The sequence below is a fragment of the Leopardus geoffroyi genome, chromosome D4 (assembly GCF_018350155.1).
Source record: "Leopardus geoffroyi isolate Oge1 chromosome D4, O.geoffroyi_Oge1_pat1.0, whole genome shotgun sequence".
NCBI lineage: Eukaryota > Metazoa > Chordata > Mammalia > Carnivora > Felidae > Leopardus > Leopardus geoffroyi.
The window spans coordinates 56,366,886-56,387,011 of NC_059342.1; the positions used below are offsets into that span (position 1 = coordinate 56,366,886).

General features: G+C 44.4%; 1 protein-coding gene and 1 long non-coding RNA gene across 4 annotated transcripts; one reads left to right on the plus strand and one right to left on the minus strand.

Annotated features, from left to right (window-relative positions):
- The first annotated feature begins 20 nt into the window (after positions 1-20).
- On the plus strand, positions 21-19,034 carry NUDT2 (nudix hydrolase 2). Of its 2 annotated transcripts, none has more exons than XM_045469563.1 (3): positions 21-141; positions 15,934-16,074; positions 18,456-19,034. In XM_045469563.1, the coding sequence occupies exons 2-3, from the start codon at positions 15,948-15,950 to the stop codon at positions 18,770-18,772; spliced, it is 444 nt and encodes a 147-aa protein (XP_045325519.1). In that variant the 5' UTR covers positions 21-141; positions 15,934-15,947; the 3' UTR covers positions 18,773-19,034. The 2 variants fall into 2 exon arrangements, with proteins under 2 accessions (XP_045325519.1, XP_045325520.1); XM_045469564.1 differs by lacking the exon at positions 21-141 and adding an exon at positions 5,644-5,813.
- Positions 3,039-18,507, minus strand: LOC123593540. 2 transcript variants are annotated; one of them, XR_006710372.1, is made up of 4 exons: positions 18,403-18,507; positions 8,522-8,632; positions 5,175-5,342; positions 3,039-3,174 (listed from the first exon to the last, which is right to left on the minus strand). It is a non-coding gene; the product is annotated as an uncharacterized LOC123593540 (long non-coding RNA). The 2 variants fall into 2 exon arrangements; XR_006710371.1 differs by lacking the exon at positions 18,403-18,507 and having other exon boundaries at positions 8,522-8,885.
- Positions 19,035-20,126: the final 1,092 nt, after the last annotated feature.

Below are 20,126 nucleotides of genomic sequence, written 5' to 3' on the forward strand. Positions count from 1 at the left end.
GAAAGAAAGGCATTTTTGAGGCGGGTGGAGGAGACTTCTCCCTATACTGTTGGTCGCTCTAAGCGCAACCGAACCCTCCGGATTGGTCGACGTACTCCCCCTTTCCGTTCAAGGCCCGCCTCCTGCCTCCCTCGGCCTTGGGTGAGTAGTCTTAAGGAACGGCCTCTGTGTTGAATTCTGTGCTAAGATACTGAGGTTTGACCGATGAGAATCTGCAGCTGAATAGCTTCCCGTCGGTGCACCGTCAAAGGTGGACGCGCTCTCCTCCAGGCTGGCAGTGAGGCGTGGGCAGGCCAGACCTCCCCCCAACCAACCCCACCCCCTCCGCCGCTCGCAGCACCTCAGTTTTCCTCTGTGCTCAGGAAGAGGGGAGGGTTCAATGGCTCTGAGCCTTGCTGGCCTGCACGCAGGTGACGATGGGGTGGGGCATCGGAATCCCAGAGTTCACGTTTAGGGCCCTACGGCAAGAACGCCATACCTTCCCCTCCCTCGGCCTCAGTTTCACTTTGTTGTTGCCCTTTAAACCCTGCCTGCTTTCCAGAAGAGATTTTATATTTTCTAATATGTTTCATTTATTGAATGAATAATATCGTGGCAATTATAGCAGAAGTAAAGAAAGAAAATCGCAGGAGAGTCCCACCACCTAAAACATAACTTCCTTGTTCTTTGTTGTGGTCTGATTTGGGCCCTATGTATTTGTTATTTGTCATTATATGTCTTAAAAAATAGATATATACACATATACATATATGTATGCACATACACACAAGAAAACCTTGGATTGGGAGTGTTCTGTAAGAGAAGCAAACGTTTCTAATAAATTTTAACTTGGTAAATGGACAATGTCTTGCGATGTAAGTAGTACCTGACGCCAAATGTCACATGATCACAACTGAGCCAATGGTTCTTGAAATTTGCTTTGATATACAAGTGCTGTGGATTATAGGCATGTTTCCGGAACGAATTATGCTTGCAAACTAAGGTTTTACTAAACTGACTGCAATCACATAGCCAAATGTAAAACTGTAATACAGAGTCAAGGTTAAGAGCAAGGTTGTTGGGAGTCAGGCAGACCTGCCTTTGAGTCTACCTAGACATATCTTTCCTTTTTTTTCCTCTTGAAAAATCACGGTAAAGGCTCAGAGGGTTGTTGTGAAAATTAAGTGAATTGATGAAAGTAAAGCACTTGGCACGATGCCTGACAAGCAGTAACTACCCCCCCCCAACATGGTACCTCTTACCTTCATAATAGAAACAAATAAATATACTAGCCAACAAGGCCAGTAGACTTACTGCGAGCACCCAATTTAGTTCAAAACTTGTCAGAGAAATAACACAAAAAAGGAAACCATTTTTCAAAAGAGTGAATTTCTTCCCAGTTCCTATATTGAAAGGAATTTATCTTGTGGTACTTTATACATAAGGAATATATATGGTGTAGTGAACAGCGTGGTCACCAGCAGTTTTGCTGGAAATATGAAAAGCCATTTCTTGATTCAGCTCTCAATAGAAGCTAAGAGCATGCTGTTAGATCATAATACAGAAGCTTTCTGATGACCTTTTATGACAACAGGGATAAAAATGACTCCTATATATTCAGTACTTCTGATATGTCTGATCTTATGTATATATTATTTTTAACCCTACTACAACCATGTAAAATAGAGGTTACCCTCATTTTACAGATGAGGAAAGTGAGGCTTAAGGAAGTATTTTGCTTAAAGTAATACACTGTTGAATTAGGAAGTTAGGTCTTTCTCACCGCAAAGCCAGCCATGCTTTTCCATGTTGTTTCTGACTGAAAGAGGATAAAATGCTTTGAATATCAGATGCACAGGCAGACTTACCCAAGTGGAGGAGGTGGCCTGCAGAGGTACCTATAGTGGAAGCAAAATTTTTTTCCAATAGGAAATTTTCACCTTGGGCAATGAAGAGGTGGGATGAGGTGATCAGATCACTGAACACAATTCCATCTGTTCATTTACCTTGTGGGTAGTCTATAGCACTTCAAATTCATCTTGTCCCAAGCAAATCATTATTTTACATTCTACTCCCTATTCCACTGTCACCCAAACCAAACAATCTCTCTTTCCTCCTCTCTCCCTTGAACAATGAAACATCAAATACTGTTGGTTTTCTTTTTGAGATATTTCTCAAATTCATCCCTTCCTCTCCTTTTTCAGGGTCTCTGCCTTAATTTAACTCTATCATTTGTCACCTGGCCTATTGGTGACAAGCTTGTAACTCGTTGATCTCCCTGCCTTCAATCCTAATTCATTCTCTACCTTCCTTGCTGCCAGAATGTCTTTGTAAAATGTCAATCTGACCATATCACCCACCCTGCCTAAAATCAGTCAAAGGCTTCTCATTGCCTACAGAATATAAACTAAGCTGTTTATCAATGGAATGCCATTTTGTGCTTGAGAGTCTTTGCCCACACTCCTCTCTGCCTGGAATGCCCCTTGCCTCCATCTTTATTCTGCCTGGTGAATTCCTAGCCATCCTTCAGAATCTTTATGGGGTGCCTCTTTGACCTAAAGATAGCCACTCCCTCTTTGCTTCCTTTCCATTTTACACATACCCCAATGATGCACAAAACACACTGGCAACTTGTCTAAGTACCTTCCAATTTCACGAGACTGTGAACCCTTAGAAAGCTGGGGCTTTATAATATTCAGCTCTATATCCACTCTTCAATTCTGTCATACTGCTTGTCAAGTGGGACATACTCAACAGATGTTAGATGAGTAAGTAAATCCCTTCAGGCGCTAATATTAGAATTCTCCATGTTTGCTTTCTAGAATTGTACAGCAGATGGCACTAATAGGCCACTTAACAGATCCTCTTTACTAAGAATGATTTTTGTTCCAACCTTGTCTGACTTTAGCCCCATCCTGGAAGCCAATATTCATGCCTTTACAGGTGAAATCTCCTGTTTTCGCCCTCAGCCAAATAGCAAAGATAGCAAGATGACTCAGCAGCTTGGTCTCTGTGAGAAAAGAGAGTGGCAGATGCCCAGGGAAAGGTGCAATTAAGGGAACATTTTCTTTGTCTCAATTTATTCACAGTAGTTGGGAGCTTCTTGCTTGCTTGCTTGCTTGCTTGCTTGCTTGCTTGTTGTCACAAGAAAGAGAGAGCTTTATTCACTGATGGGCACCTCATGTCTATTCCATCCTTTGAAAGGGAGGAGGGGAATTGAAGAATCAGAAAAGACCATTATGATATGGGAAGAGAGGAAAAGCCGAGCAGTCAGAGTTGCTTGTAAGCAGGCAGAACTGGCCTTCCTCCTCACAGCGGAGTGGCCCCGGGCAACTTTCCTGGATACCAGCACCCTGCCTAAGTTAGGTGTTTTTGTGCTTGTTCAAGGCTAGCATTAAGGGTATTCCCAACACTTGGTGCTTAGGAACCCCCAGGCTACTGGATATGGTTTTGAACATGCGGTTTTAGGTCCTTACTTCCCAGAGAAAAAGCAGAGGACTCATAGAAAGGCAAAGTAGGGGCCTAAGGCTACACTTTACCTCTCCAGGTCATCCTTGGGCACCAAGATCTTCATCTCTACTCCGTGCCCCCCAACTAAAACCTATTCTATGGAAAGGATTCCAGCTGGGCACCTTTAAAATGTGTGGGGTGCCTGTGTGGCTCAGTCGGTTAAGCATCACTTCAGCTCAGGTCATGATCTCACAGTTCGTGGGTTCGAGCCCTGCATTGGGCTCTGTGCTGACAGCTCAGAGCCTGGAGTTGCTTCAAATTCTGTGTCTCCCTAAGCATTAAAAAATTTAAAAAAAAATTCCCCATATGAATATAGATCAAAAACTGGGCATTTTGGAACTGGGAGTAATTTTATAAATTATTTGCACGTCCTCTCTCCAGGCCATTTGTGCCCTAAGCCCTCATCTTTCATGGTAAGCAGAGCTGTATAAGGAGGGAGATATACTTTGGAGTTAGACTCACTTGGATTCAAATCTTGCCTTTGGGCTATGCCTTTGGGCAAGTATTTTCACCTTTTTGAGTCTTAGTTTCCTCATCCAAAACTGGAGACAGTCATGCTTATCATGAAGATTTGTCTTGAGCATTAGAAAAGATACACGTAAAGAACTTTGCACAGTATAGCTGGCACAGTGCAGATGCTTAATTGATAACATGGTGGCATGAAACAGTTTCTGTTAAAGGGATTTAAGATTATAAGGGACAAGTTGAGGATTTGGGGAGCTCTTTCTGTATCTAAAGGTATATTTGTGAGGGCGTTTGGGGTTGAGCTATGCTTGCAATAGCACTCTAATTAATTTGATGAAAACATTGGAACACAATACATCAGTACAGCCATTTATCTGTGAATTATTTTTTGGCACCTAGGTTCTGAACCTCCTGAGCTGTAAGGGAAATGTATATAGAGAGAAAGACAAGAACACTTTTCCTTAGCTTCTGGAACCTTCTGATGACATTGAGGATTTTTTTATTCAGGTTTTTTTTTAACCACCTAAGGCACTTTGCCACTTTTCTGAAGTGTGAATTGCCTGCTGTCAGCTTGGAGTTCTCATCTCTGCAATCCTGGCTGCAAGCACATTTGCATATTGGAGGCTGTGTTCTTTAACCCCCTGAGGTTTGAATCTACTTGGAGTCTGGTGTGTGTGTGTGTGTGTGTGTGTGTGTGTGTGTGTGTGTGTGTGTATCTTTCTCTATAAGCTGACAACTTTTAAACCCCAGAACAGTTTCCCTTCATGGTCTCCAGAAAAACAGAAAATGTACAACAATGGCTCCATTGACTTTTATGTAAATGGCACTCTTCAGGAAAACACTGGGCTGTTTCCCAAAATCCCAGAACATACCCTGAGCATTTGTTTGAGTGGGATGTGGGGAGAGTGTTCTGTTGAGTCAATGAACATCTGTTGAAAGCTGCTGTGCTGGGTCCCCAGGAAACAGAGTGCATAGTCCGGCTCTTCCCTGCCAAAGGTACAGACTGAGATTTACCAGACTAGGTATTGTGCTTGTGGTGGCTTTGTTCTGTGTCCACTTAGCTAAACTGGAACTGTGTTTCCCAGGATTCCCTTCCTACATGGTTCCAAGTTAGGGTCAACCTCAAGAAAATTTTGTGCGAGATTTGGAAAGCTTAAGTGAAGTAGCAGCAGTACACTGTGAAGGACAGAGCAGGATACCAAGCATGTGGCAGTACTTACCTTTTGACACTGATCTGCTGGTTCACCTTGTTGGTGCAGGATATAGCACTCAGGCCAGCAGCTCCCCAACTCCTGCTGAATGTCCTCCTTCAGTTACTCCGAGTGCTCGGCCAGATGTCCATTCAGCTCTGTGACAAAGGGCTCCAGCTCCTCCTATAAGTTCATGAGCTTGGAAGTGGTGAAAGAAGTCACAGGTTTCATTTGTCCTCAAGAGTTCTACTTGTCTTCATAGGATCTGGTTTGTTTTCATAAGTTCCAGTTTTCCTTGCTCTCCTCCACTTCACATCCAGCTCTCCTTCCCAACTGCTGGTGTTGCTTACATATAGAGACTTCAGGCACAACACCAGATGCAGAGGTGACAGAGTTGCTTGGATTTCTCCATCAACTTCCATAACTGCACAAGATGTAATCCCTACACTAAATCCTTAATTTCCTCATAGTGTTCTGTTTCTCTGATCAAACGCTACAGAAGTTTATTCAAACCATGTTAAAAGCCCAGAAGATGGAATGATTAGAAGCCAGAAGGCTTCACAGAAGAAGTGACACTGAGCTGCTTCTGAAAGCATGAGTAGGAAGCATGTATGGGGAAGGAGAGAGAAATTCTAGAGAACAGCTGGCTCAAGCCAAGCAATTGAAAAGGTAAATAGGAGTTTTGCCTTTCTAGAACAACTGTCCTCTCCACAGGTCAATAGGATAGGTAGAAAGTGAACATCTGATCCTAGCTCTTCTGGTCCCATTAAGATGAACCACTGGTTGGTCTGGTTCTTAGATGTGGTTACCCTTACACATTGGTGTCCACTAAGATACATTTTTCTAGGGTGTGCCCTTGTCACTACCCTAAGCCACTTCCCCATGGGAAAATATTGGCCTGCCCCCCTCTTTCCAGTGTCTCCACATGACCACACCAGGCCTGTCTGTCTTGCCCCCCCCCATACAGGCAGTGTTGTTTTCCCCATGATGCATTGGTGATGGCAGTGATGTAGAGCAATGCTCTGGGACTTCTGTCCAAGGCAAGGCACTGCCCTCTAGCCTTGGATCCCTAAGCTTATCTAGGGGTCCAACATTCATTCCATGGGACTCAACCCAAGACAGGAGCAAGGTGCCCTTCACCAGTAACTTGCTACTACTTTATAAGCATCTTTATAGGAGGGCATGGTATCTGGTACCTGTTTCTGCCTAAGCCTGGAACCACTAATTTGAAACCTCTGTTCACCAGTATGGTGGCAACAGGGTGCTTCTTTCTGGTTTCCAAAATGGGGAAGGTTTTTGGCATAAATAGGGAGAGCAGGGAAATAGAACATAATGTTTTAAAAAGCCTGCTACCAGTTTACATGTAAATTTTAAAACTCAAACGGGATAGCATTATACAGTCTATTCTGAATCATACATTTTCCACTTAATATGTCCAAAAATTTTTTTTTTTTTAGTTTATTTATTTTGAGAGAGAGAGTGAGCGAGCTCATGAGGATGAGAGTTGGGAAGGGGCAGAGAGAGAGGAGAATCCCAAGCAGGCTCCACAATATGAGTACAGAGCCCAATGCAGGGCTCGAACCCAGGAACCATGAAATCATGACCTGAGCCGAAATCAAGAGTCGGAGGCTTAACCAACTGAGCCACCCATGCGTCCCTGTCTGAAAATCCTCTTAAAAGCAGCACATTTGGCTCTACCTCGTTTTTTAAAAAGGCTCCATAATATTCCATTGTACAGATATACTATATTTAACCTTCCCATATTGATGGATATTTGTTTCTGCCTTTTTTTTCCTTTTTGATATTGCAAACAAGGTTGTGATGAACATCCTTATGTGTATATCTTAAACATGTATTTGTGTATGTCAGAGTGCCTAGAATGGAATTGCTAGGTGTAAGGGAATGTGCATTTTATGCTTTGATAATTATTACCAAATTGCCCTCCTAAGGGGACGTGCTAATTTTCTCTCCTACCAACAGTATATGAGAGCACAGACCATTTCAGAAACCCCATTTGAGGGGCACTTAGCTGGCTCAATCAATAGAGCATGCAACTCTCGATCTCAGGATTGTAAGTTTAAGCCCCACAATGGGTATAGAAATTACTTAAAAATAAAGTCTTAAGGGGTGCCTGAGTGGCTCAGTTGGTTAAGCTCCAACTTCAGCTCAGGTCATGATCTCGTGGCTTGTGAGTTCAAGCCCCACGTCAGGCTCTGTGCTGATAGCCTGGAGCCTGCTTTGGATTGTGTGTGTGTGTGTGTGTGTGTGTGTGTGTGTGTGTGTCTGCCCCTCGCCCACTTATGCTTTCTTTCTCTCTCAAAAATAAACAAACATTAAAAAAAAAATTTTTTTTTAGTCTTAAAAAAACCCACTTGAATTATTTCCAATTCTTAAAAATTCATTATAGGTTTAGAAATATTTGGAAAGATCACAGTATTGGGTGGATTTGGTTTTTTGGTAAGCCATGTGTTGACAGTTCTGAGAATTATCCTGGAAAGAGTTTCAGTTTGGGTCTGATTTGTGTGCCTTTGACAGATGCAGGCTTATCTTTTTTTTTTTTTTTTTTCCAACGTTTATTTATTTTTGGGACAGAGAGAGACAGAGCATGAACGGGGGAGGGGCAGAGAGAGAGGGAGACACAGAATCGGAAACAGGCTCCAGGCTCTGAGCCATCAGCCCAGAGCCCGACGCGGGGCTCGAACTCACGGACCGCGAGATCATGACCTGGCTGAAGTCGGATGCTTAACCGACTGCGCCACCCAGGCGCCCCTGATGCAGGCTTATCTTGATTGAGTACCAGTAAGGGGGCTGAGGAGGCCATCACCTCCTGCTCCAGCTCTCTGCATCAGCTCTGCTGTCCAACATACCAGCTCCTTTGGCTCTGGAATCTTGCAGATGAGGCCCTACTGACTTGGGTCATTTCCTGCCTGGGTCACTTTCCCAGGCCTTTGCTGCATTTAAGATATCTGATTTTCTTTTCGTTCTGCCATCCCACCTCAGGACCTTTATTCATGCTGTCCACTTCTCCTGGAACACACTTCTTCTCTTCATTCCCATTGCCAACTTACCTTTCACTCGTCCTTACTTCTCTACTCAAACATCCCTTCTTCCAAGGAAGCCTTCCTTGATCCCTCAGACAAAGTCAGGTTACCCATTACACATTTTTCCCTTGTAGCACTTACCTTATTGGCAATTATTTTTTAGTTTGCTTAATTATTTGATTAAAATCTGTCTCTCCCACTAGAATATAAACTGTATGAGAGCAAAGGCCTAGCATGTACTTAGTACATGGTAGCTACTCAATATTGTTGATTGAACAAATGACAAATTTTCTTTAGAAAGGCCTTACATAAGCGATCTTCCATATATTTTGTTACCTTGATAACCTGTCCCCCTTCAGATGAGTTGTTTTTTCACTTCTGCAGATATTTCTATTCTTCTCCCTTCCTCTCTTTTGTTGTTGTTGTTCTTGTTGTTGACATTCTTTTCTGAAATGGAAAGAAAAGTAACTAAAATGGAAAAGGCTAAAAAATTGTAGTCTTCACAGAATTGCTGGTTATAAAATTAATAAATATTTTCTGTAAACTTCCAAACAATACAGAAATATAGGGACTGGAAAATTAAAGTCTCCCCATAATCTCATCCTCCAGGAAATACTATTAATGATGTGTATCCTTCCAAACATTTTCCTATGCATATTGAAATCTTTTGAATGCTTATTACATGCCTGGCACTGTTCTAAAGCACTTTACAAAAGTTAAGTCACAGCAAACCTCACAGCAACCCCTTGAGGTAGAACTGTTATTAAAATTTTTTTTAACGTTTATTCAGTTTTGAAAGACAGAACATGAATGGGGGAGGGGCAGAGAGAGAGACACACACACACAGAATCTGAAGCAGGCTCCAGGTTCTGAGCTTTCAGCATAGAGCCCAACCCAGGGCTCGAACCTACAAACCATGAGGTCATGACCTGAGCCAAAGTCTGCTGCTTAACTGACTGAGCCACCCAGGTGCCCCTGAGGTAGAACTGTTACTATCCTGTCTTAGATAGAGCTGAGGAAAATGAGACTTAGGAGCTAATCACACAGTGAATAAGTAGTAAAGTCAAAACTTGAACTCACGCTGCAGATTCACACTCTTGACCATTATACTAGCTTGCTTTTGATGGGGTAGGAAAGAGATTTTCTTTTTTTTTTTTTTTCTTCTTTTGTATTTTTTTTTTTGGAATTTATTTTTTTTTTTTATTATATGAAATTTATTGTCAAATTGGTTTCCATACAACACCCAGTGCTCATCCCAAAAGGTGCCCTCCTCAATACCCATCACCCACCCTCTCCTCCCTCCCACCCCCCATCAACCCTCAGTTTGTTCTCAGTTTTTAACAGTCTCTTATGCTTTGGCTCTTTCCCACTCTAACCTCTTTTTTTTTTTTTTTTTCTTTTTTTTTTTTCTTTTTTCCTCCCCCTCCCCCATGGGTTCCTGTTAAGTTTCTCAGGATCCACATAAGAGTGAAACCATACGGTATCTGTCTTTCTCTGTATGGCTTATTTCACTTAGCATCACACTCTCCAGGTCCATCCACGTTGCTACAAAAGGCCATATTTCATTTTTTCTCATTGCCACGTAGTATTCCATTGTGTATATAAACCACAATTTCTTTATCCATTCATCAGTTGATGGACATTTAGGCTCTTTCCATAATTTGGCTATTGTTGAGAGTGCTGCTATGAACATTGGGGTACAAGTGCCCCTATGCATCAGTACTCCTGTATCCCTTGGATAAATTCCTAGCAGTGCTATTGCTGGGTCATAGGGTAGGTCTATTTTTAATTTTCTGAGGAACCTCCACACTGCTTTCCAGAGTGGCTGCACCAATTTGCATTCCCACCAACAGTGCAAGAGGGTTCCCGTTTCTCCACATCCTCTCCAGCATCTATAGTCTCCTGATTTGTTCATTTTGGCCACTCTGACTGGCGTGAGGTGATACCTGAGTGTGGTTTTGATTTGTATTTCCCTGATAAGGAGCGACGCTGAACATCTTTTCATGTGCCTGTTGGCCATCCGGATGTCTTCTTTAGAGAAGTGTCTATTCATGTTTTCTGCCCATTTCTTCACTGGGTTATTTGTTTTTCGGGTGTGGAGTTTGGTGAGCTCTTTATAGATTTTGGATACTAGCCCTTTGTCCGATATGTCATTTGCAAATATCTTTTCCCATTCCGTTGGTTGCCTTTTAGTTTTGTCGATTGTTTCCTTTGCTGTGCAGAAGCTTTTTATCTTCATAAGGTCCCAGTAATTCACTTTTGCTTTTAATTCCCTTGCCTTTGGGGATGTGTCGAGTAAGAGATTGCTACGGCTGAGGTCAAAGAGGTCTTTTCCTGCTTTCTCCTCTAAGGTTTTGATGGTTTCCTGTCTCACATTCAGGTCCTTTATCCATTTTGAGTTTATTTTTGTGAATGGGGTGAGAAAGTGGTCTAGTTTCAACCTTCTGCATGTTGCTGTCCAGTTCTCCCAGCACCATTTGTTAAATAGGCTGTCTTTTTTCCATTGGATGTTCTTTCCTGCTTTATCAAAGATGAGTTGGCCATACGTTTGTGGGTCTAGTTCTGGGGTTTCTATTCTATTCCATTGGTCTATGTGTCTGTTTTTGTGCCAATACCATGCTGTCTTGATGATGACAGCTTTGTAGTAGAGGCTAAAGTCTGGGATTGTGATGCCTCCTGCTTTGGTCTTCTTCTTCAAAATTCCTTTGGCTATTCGGGGCCTTTTGTGGTTCCATATGAATTTTAGGATTGCTTGTTCTAGTTTCGAGAAGAATGCTGGTGCAATTTTGATTGGGATTGCATTGAATGTGTAGATAGCTTTGGGTAGTATTGACATTTTGACAATATTTATTTTTCCGATCCATGAGCAGGGAATGTCTTTCCATTTCTTTAAATCTTCTTCAATTACCTTCATAAGCTTTCTATAGTTTTCAGCATACAGATCTTTTACATCTTTGGTTAGATTTATTCCTAGGTATTTTATGCTTCTTGGTGCAATTGTGAATGGGATCAGTTTCTTTATTTGTCTTTCTGTTACTTCATTGTTAGTGTATAAGAATGCAACTGATTTCTGTACATTGATTTTGTATCCTGCAACTTTGCTGAATTCATGTATCAATTCTAGCAGACTTTTGGTGGAGTCTATCGGATTTTCCATGTATAATATCATGTCATCTGCAAAAAGCGAAAGCTTGATTTCATCTTTGCCAATTTTGATGCCTTTGATTTCCTTCTGTTGTCTGATTGCTGCTGCTAGAACTTCCAGCACTAAGTTAAACAACAGCGGTGAGAGTGGGCATCCCTGTCGTGTTCCTGATCTCAGGGAAAAAGCTCTCAGTTTTTCCCCGTTGAGGATGATGTTAGCTGTGGGCTTTTCATAAATGGCTTTTATGATCTTTAAGTATGTTCCTTCTATCCCGACTCTCTCAAGGGTTTTTATTAAGAAAGGGTGCTGGATTTTGTCAAAGGCCTTTTCTGCATCGATTGACAGGATCATATGGTTCTTCTCTTTTTTTTTGTTAATGTGATGGATCACGTTGATTGATTTGCGAATGTTGAACCAGCCCTGCATCCCAGGAATGAATCCCACTTGATCATGGTGAATAATTCTTTTTATATGCCGTTGAATTCGATTTGCTAGTATCTTATTGAGAATTTTTGCATCCATATTCATCAGGGATATTGGCCTGTAGTTCTCTTTTTTTACTGGGTCTCTGTCTGGTTTAGGAATCAAAGTAATACTGGCTTCATAGAATGAGTCTGGAAGTTTTCCTTCCCTTTCTATTTCTTGGAATAGCTTGAGAAGGATAGGTATTATCTCTGCTTTAAACGTCTGGTAGAACTCCCCTGGGAAGCCATCTGGTCCTGGACTCTTATTTGTTGGGAGATTTTTGATAACCGATTCAATTTCTTCGCTGGTTATGGGTCTGTTCAAGCTTTCTATTTCTTCCTGATTGAGTTTTAGAAGAGTGTGGGTGTTCAGGAATTTGTCCATTTCTTCCAGGTTGTCCAATTTGTTGGCATATAATTTTTCATAGTATTCCCTGATAATTGTTTGTATCTCTGAGGGATTGGTTGTAATAATTCCATTTTCATTCATGATTTTATCTATTTGGGTCATCTCCCTTTTCTTTTTGAGAAGCCTGGCTAGAGGTTTGTCAATTTTGTTTATTTTTTCAAAAAACCAACTCTTGGTTTCGTTGATCTGCTCTACAGTTTTTTTAGACTCTATATTGTTTATTTCTGCTCTGATCTTTATTATTTCTCTTCTTCTGCTGGGTTTGGGGTGTCTTTGCTGTTCTGCTTCTATTTCCTTTAGGTGTGCTGTTAGATTTTGTATTTGGGATTTTTCTTGTTTCTTGACATAGGCCTGGATTGCAATGTATTTTCCTCTCAGGACTGCCTTCTCTGCGTCCCAAAGCGTTTGGATTGTTGTATTTTCATTTTCGTTTGTTTCCATATATTTTTTAATTTCTTCTCTAATTGCCTGGTTGACCCACTCATTCGTTAGTAGGGTGTTCTTTAACCTCCATGCTTTTGGAGGTTTTCCAGACTTTTTTCTGTGGTTGATTTCAAGCTTCATAGCATTGTGGTCTGAAAGTATGCATGGTATAATTTCAATTCTGGTAAACTTAGGAAGGGCTGTTTTGTGACCCAGTATATGATCTATCTTGGAGAATGTTCCATGTGCACTCGAGAAGAAAGTATATTCTGTTGCTTTGGGATGCAGAGTTCTAAATATATCTGTCAAGTCCATCTGATCCAATGTCTCATTCAGGGCCCTTGTTTCTTTATTGACCGTGTGTCTAGATGATCTATCCATTTCTGTAAGTGGGGTGTTAAAGTCCCCTGCAATTACCACATTCTTATCAATAAGGTTGCTTATGTTTATGAGTAGTTGTTTTATATATTTGGGGGCTCCGGTATTTGGCGCATAGACATTTATAATTGTTAGCTCTTCCTGATGGATAGACCCTGTAACTATTATATAATGTCCTTCTTCATCTCTTATTACAGCCTTTAATTTAAAGTCTAGTTTGTCTGATATAAGAATGGCTACTCCAGCTTTCTTTTGGCTTCCAGTAGCATGATAAATAGTTCTCCATCCCCTCACTCTCAATCTAAAGGTGTCCTCAGGTCTAAAATGAGTCTCTTGTAGACAGCAAATAGATGGGTCTTGTTTTTTTATCCATTCTGATACCCTATGTCTTTTGGTTGGCGCATTTAATCCATTTACATTCAGTGTTATTATAGAAAGATACGGGTTTAGAGTCATTGTGATGTCTGTATGTTTTATGCTTGTAGTGTTGTCTCTGGTACTTTGTCTCACAGGGTCCCCCTTAGGATCTCTTGTAGGGCTGGTTTAGTGGTGAAAAATTCCTTCAGTTTTTGTTTGTTTGGGAAGACCTTTATCTCTCCTTCTATTCTAAATGACAGACTTGCTGGATAAAGGATTCTCGGCTGCATATTTTTTCTGTCTAGCACACTGAAAATCTCGTGCCAATTCTTTCTGGCCTGCCAGGTTTCAAAAGAGAGATCAGTCACGAGTCTTATAGGTCTCCCTTTATATGTGAGGGCACGTTTACCCCTTGCTGCTTTCAGAATTTTCTCTTTATCCTTGTATTTTGCCAGTTTCACTATGATATGTCGTGCAGAAGATCGATTCAAGTTACGTCTGAAGGGAGTTCTCTGTGCCTCTTGGATTTCAATGCCTTTTTCCTTCCCCAGTTCAGGGAAGTTCTCAGCTATGATTTCTTCAAGTACCCCTTCAGCACCTTTCCCTCTCTCTTCCTCCTCTGGGATACCAATTATGCGTATATTATTTCTTTTTAATGTATCACTTAGTTCTCTAATTTTCCCCTCATACTCCTGGATTTTTTTATCTCTCTTTTTCTCAGCTTCCTCTTTTTCCATAACTTTATCTTCTAGTTCACCTATTCTCTCCTCTGCCTCTTCAATCCGAGCCGTGGTGGTTTCCATTTTGTTTTGCATTTCATTTAAAGCGTTTTTCAGCTCCTCGTGACTGTTCCTTAGTCCCTTGATCTCTGTAGCAAGAGATTCTCTGCTGTCCTCTATACTGTTTTCAAGCCCAGCGATTAATTTTATGACTATTATTCTAAATTCACTTTCTGTTATATTATTTAAATCCTTTTTGATCAGCTCATTAGCTGTTGTTATTTCCTGGAGATTCTTCTGAGGGGAATTCTTCTGCTTGGTCATTTTGGATAGTCCCTGGCGTGGTGAGGACCTGCAGGGCACTTCCCCTGTGCTGTGGTGTATAACTGGAGTTGGTGGGCGGAGTCGCAGTCAGACCTGATGTCTGCCCCCGGCCCACCGCTGGGGCCACAGCCAGACTGGTGTGTGCCTTCTCTTCCCCTCTCCTAGGGGCGGGATTCACTGTGGGGTGGCGTGGCCCGTCTGGGCTACTTGCACACTGCCAGGCTTGTGATGCTGGGGATCTGGCATATTAGCTGGGGTGGGCAGGCAAGGTGCACAGGGGCAGGGGGGCAGGCTTAGCTCGCTTCTCCTTAGGTGATCCACTTCAGGAGGGGCCCTGTGGCAGCGGGAGGGAGTCAGATCCGCTGCTGGAGGTTTGGCTCCGAAGAAGCACAGAGTTGGGTGTTTGCGCGGAGCGAGCAAGTTCCCTGGCAGGAACTGGTTCTCTTTGGGATTTTGGCTGAGGGATGGGCGGGGGAGATGGCGCTGGCGAGCGCCTTTGTTCCCCACCAAGCTGAGCTCTGTCGTCCGGGGGCTCAGCAGCTCTCCCTCCCTTTGTCCTCCAGCCTTCCCGCTTTCCGAGCAGAGCTGTTAACTTATGACCTCCCAGACGCTAAGTCGCGCTTGCTGTCGGAACACAGTCCGTCAGGCCCCTCCGCTTTTGCCCGCCAGTCTCCGGGGCTCTGCTTGGCCGGCGAGCCGCCCCTCCGCCCCGGCTCCCTCCCGCCAGTCCGTGGAGCGCGCACTGCCTCGCCGCCCTTCCTACCCTCTTCCGTGGGCCTCTCGTCTGCGCTTGGCTCCGGCGACTCCGTTCTGCTAATCCTCTGGCGGTTTTCTGGGTTATTTAGGCAGGTGTAGGTGGAATCTAAGTGATCAGCAGGACGCGCGGTGAGCCCAGCGTCCTCCTACGCCGCCATCTTCCCTCCTCTTCTCCAGGAAAGAGATTTTCTACTGTGTGTGCCTTTTTGTACTTAGAATTATGAACCACATGAATGTGTAACATTCTAAAACCTGGATAAAAGACTAAAAATATCAATAACAAAAAGCTTTTTAGTACCCCAAGCTACCTTCCCTGAATGACTCCTCAAGCCATCTGAAACTACATTGCTGGGGTCTCTGCCCCACAGACTCAGGCTGGAGGCCGAAAGGAAATGGGACCATGGGTTTGATGAGAATGTTCCTCATCTCTTCCATTCACAGCATCTCTCCAGTTTCAGTGGGTTTGCTTCTGAGGACCTCCAGTCTCTTAATGCACACACACCAGCCCCAGCCCCTGTGTCTTAACAGGGAGTCCTGGAGGAGTTGGGATAGAGCTTCCCTGACAGGGTAGGGGCCAGGGTCCTACCATCACACACAAATCAGCCTCTGATTCCTGGTTTCTCCCATCTTGTCTTCAGTATGCTGCCTTTTTCTGTAGCTGATGAGGTCACTGTTAGCTGGTCTGTGCTATTCCCCAGCACCAGAGTGCTGCCCCCGGGGTAGATCTTCCTGTTTTGTGTAACTTCCCAGGGTCTCACATCTTCTTCCTTAAGTCCTCAGATAGACCATGGCCCTCAGAGCATGTGGCTTGATCATTTTCCGAAGACGCCTCATTCCCAAGGTGGACAACCCTGCGATTGAGTTTCTACTGCTGCAGGCATCAGATGGCATTCATCACTGGACTCCTCCCAAAGGTGCAAGGCAGAGGGGCTGGCTCTCGGGAAAATGCTGAGTGTTGCTCAGAAAGCCACCCTGCCAGGCCCTCCACAAAGCTTATATTTCAGTGACTGTGCAGCAGGAGGGGAGGTGGGGGCAGGAGCCCTTGATCCTTTCTACATACATGGTCTCCATGCCAGGCCAGAGCAGAGCTGGAAATAGAACTTTGTGATTGAATCCCAGGGCAGAAGCAGCACCGGTTTTCTGTGTGTGACTCACATTCACTGGAGTGCCAGTCTCTGTGGTGAATGCCTGGGTAGGAGAAAAGGCACTGGGCTGGGAATTGGGGGCCTTGGGATCAAATCATTACTGGGTTACAGGTCAGGAGCCCAGAGTGAACAGCCTCCAGATAGAAGGGAGCAGGAACTTTAAAGGGGAGTGCCAGGGGGAGGGGTGAACAAGAATCCAGGTTGGAGGAAAATAAGGAAATGGGAACAGGAAATAAACTTTGCACTTTTGCATTTCACTAAGGAGAAATAAGGTGAAAGAGAGGGACAAAAGTGTCACAAACTCTATGAATAGAAATCTTCACACTTGTCTCCTGATCACCAATGTCATACTGCATAGTACCTCTCACTGAAAGATTTCAAAGGAACTCTCCAAATTTTGTCCCACCTGGGCCTGAAGAAGTCACCCTGTTAACACTCATGGGTAGAATGCAGCACAGACACTATTGGGAAGGGCGTGTTCAGAGACTCCCCACACTTCTGAGGGCAGGTGGGAATCAGGGTCACCTCTTACCACCAACATCCCTCTCACCTTCCTCCCCCAGTGCAGTACCTACCTGGCTTTGTGCACATAGCTACATAAAGTGCTATAGAGAGAAGATTCCCAGAAGCCATGAGCTAGATTGGTTTTTTAAGCCCCGACTCCTGGTTGCTTTCTGTGGGAGCTGTGCAGCAACGGCTGACTCAGGGCACTGCTGGGAGAGCCCCTGGGAAGGAGGAGGGCTAGGAGGTCGCCTTGTCTCTGAACCAAGAAGGGAACAGCTAACAATTCCTGTTCCCCATGAGCTCCTGAACCAGGAGGCCCCCAGCAACTTGCTGGAACCATGTGTTGACAGAGGCTGCCAGACCCCTCCCTGTCCTTCCTGGCCCCTCTGGGCAAGCTGAGAATTTGCAAGGAGGGCCTAGAGGCAAAACTGAGGGCTGCTCCCAGTCTGCAGAGCTTCAGGCTCTCCTACAGCAGTTTCTTGGCAGCTGTCTGGTTGGGTTTGAGTCTTGCCAGCAAATTCTCTTAGAACTGGCTCTCAGCTTGTCCTTAGTCTAAGTTCCCATCAGGACTTTCCCTATGAAACTGGAATCTGGCCTTGCTCAGAAAGATGAAAACAATTTGGAAAAGCCTTGATAGCTACTTGGAAACAGCTGCCAGTGCTGCAGTGCAGGGTTTGGAGCCTGTCTGTTGGCCCTGGGACTTCAGGGACCAACTAAGACAGTGTTGAGTCCTCACTGTGGATTGTAGGCAAAGTGCTCCCTCTTCAGCCAGCTCTCACCTGCCAAGAAGAGACTGCCCTTCCTTCGGAAAATCAATTTTTTTTTTTAATTTTTTTTTTTCAACGTTTATTTATTTTTGGGACAGAGAGAGACAGAGTATGAATGGGGGAGGGGCAGAGAGAGAGGGAGACACAGAATCGGAAACAGGCTCCAGGCTCTGAGCCATCAGCCCAGAGCCCGACGCAGGGCTCGAACTCACGGACCGCGAGATCGTGACCTGGCTGAAGTCGGACGCTTAACCGACTGCGCCACCCAGGCGCCCCCGGAAAATCAATTTAAGGTCTCCAAGGGAAAAGTCTCCCTGAGAACTTGAGATGAGGAGAGCTCCAAAGAATAAGAAAGCAGAGGTCTGAGGAAGGCCATCTCTCTCACCACTGAAGAGCAGTCTTCTAGATCAGACTTGTTAAACCCATGGTCTTAACTCTCTGTAGAGAAGATACGGTGGGGAGGAGGAATTGCCCAGACACTACCTGTTCTGTACCCTATTCCTAGGCATGTTAGGATGTTGCCAATCTGTAGACCTCCTTTAGCCTAGCAACATTTAAAAAAGTCACCGAAGGGACACCTGGGTGGCTCAGTCGGTTAAGCATCCGACTTTGGCTCGGGTCATGATCTCACAGTTTGTGGGTTTGAGCCCCACGTTGGGCTCTGTGCTGACAGTTCAGAGCCTGGAGCCTGTTTCAGATTCTGTGTCTCCCTCTCTCTCTGCCCCTCCCCTGTTCATGCTCTGTCTCAAAAATAAATAAACATTAAAAAAAATTTTTTTTTAATTTAAAAAGTCACTGAAGACCCCCTATCTTTAAATCATCTGACCTGAAAATTCCACCTTTGTTGAAGATTATCTCTTCCTCTTTTTTCCTAACCAGGCCATGTGGAATCAGGAGAAAATGACTTAGAAGCAGCCTTGCGGGAGACTCAGGAGGAAGCAGGCATAGAAGCAGACCAGCTGACCATCATTGAGGGGTTCAGGAGGGAGCTCAATTATGTGGCCAGAGAGAAGCCTAAAACAGTCATCTACTGGCTGGCGGAGGTAAAGGACTGCAATGTGGAGATCCGCCTCTCCCACGAGCACCAAGCCTACCGCTGGCTGGGGCTGGATGAGGCCTGCCAGTTGGCTCAGTTCAAAGAGATGAAGGCAGCGCTCCAAGAAGGACACCAGTTTCTCTGCTCCACAGCCTCATGAGCTGACCAGAGCACAGTCACTTACCTCTGTAGGATCCCTGAGGGCCTTTCAAGATGAACCATTGTCAACTCCGGGGAAGGATTGTGTTGGTCTTTGGCTCATCATAGCAAAGAGCAGATGGGTTAGTGAAATCAGCTGAGGACTCCCAGAGGAACGCAAACAAAAATCTCAGCTGGGTGGAAAGGAAGGCAAACGAGGAGTTAAAAAGTCTAGGTGTAATAAGTACATACTTGTAATTTACAAATAAACTTCAGGGAGCTTATCTGCCCATCTAACCTGTTGTCTTTATTTCTTGGACTCTTTCCCTGGTGGGGAGAAAGCTAAAGTGAAATGGAGCTCTGACCTTAGCCAGAGAGAATCCTGTGTCCATGCACTCATACCCCAGAGAAGCTAAGGGAGGAGTCAGGGTGACTCTCCTGCCTCTGGAACTCCACCCGACCAGCGTTCCTGAGACTTTGTGACCTGTAGTTGGACAGGAAATACAAGCGAGTCAGACCAGAGCACAGGAATTGGGTTTGTTCTACTCACTAAATGTACCCTCTCCCTGGCACCAGGCACATATGTTGTAGGTGCTCAGTAGATGCTTCCTAAAATAGAGACCCAAGGAATTTGTGACATATTCCAGGTCACAAGAGAGAGATGAGGGACAGACCACACTGGCCCACCAGTTCAGTGGCATGTGGACCCCAACCTCTCAGCCCAGTCCTGCCTCCCAGAGTCAGCATGGGCCTTGTCAGCACGACTGAAGTCACTGGCAAGAGGCAGGCTCAGGCAGGGGTGGACTCTGCTAGGCTACCCAGCAGCCCCATCACTACACCTGTGCACTCCTTGCCTGCAGCTGCCTTCTCCACCTTTAGCAAGCTCTCATCATTTATGTTTCTCTCTTCCTACCTACTCCCTTTCTCTCCAATTCAACTGTAAGACCCAGAGGTGCAAGAGTTGGGTCTCAGCCCTGTTCTCCCTACCTACTAGGGCTCAAGGAATGCAGGACAGGTGTTAGATCCTACAGCCCTTCCAGGAGCTGTTAGCAGATGGATTCATGTGGATTTTATTAAAGGGTTGTTGCCCAATGAAGTGCAGAAGATTGGATGCAAAGGGGCATTGGCAAAGGTCAACTTGGATTACCAAGGTCAAGAACAGCCACCCCTGAAAGGAGAAAGAAGTCACCCAAGTCTTTAACAGGCTTCCAGATGTTTTTAGTCACTGGCTCTCCATGTAGACAGGGCAAAAATACTAGTGAACGGGATCTTGGAGCACCGCCAAGGATCTGAATGGTTTTGTTCTTCACCCCTCTGAGCAGTACTCTCTGAAGGAGGCCTGCTGCAGGAAGTTTTTGGAGCTTAATGTTCTCTTT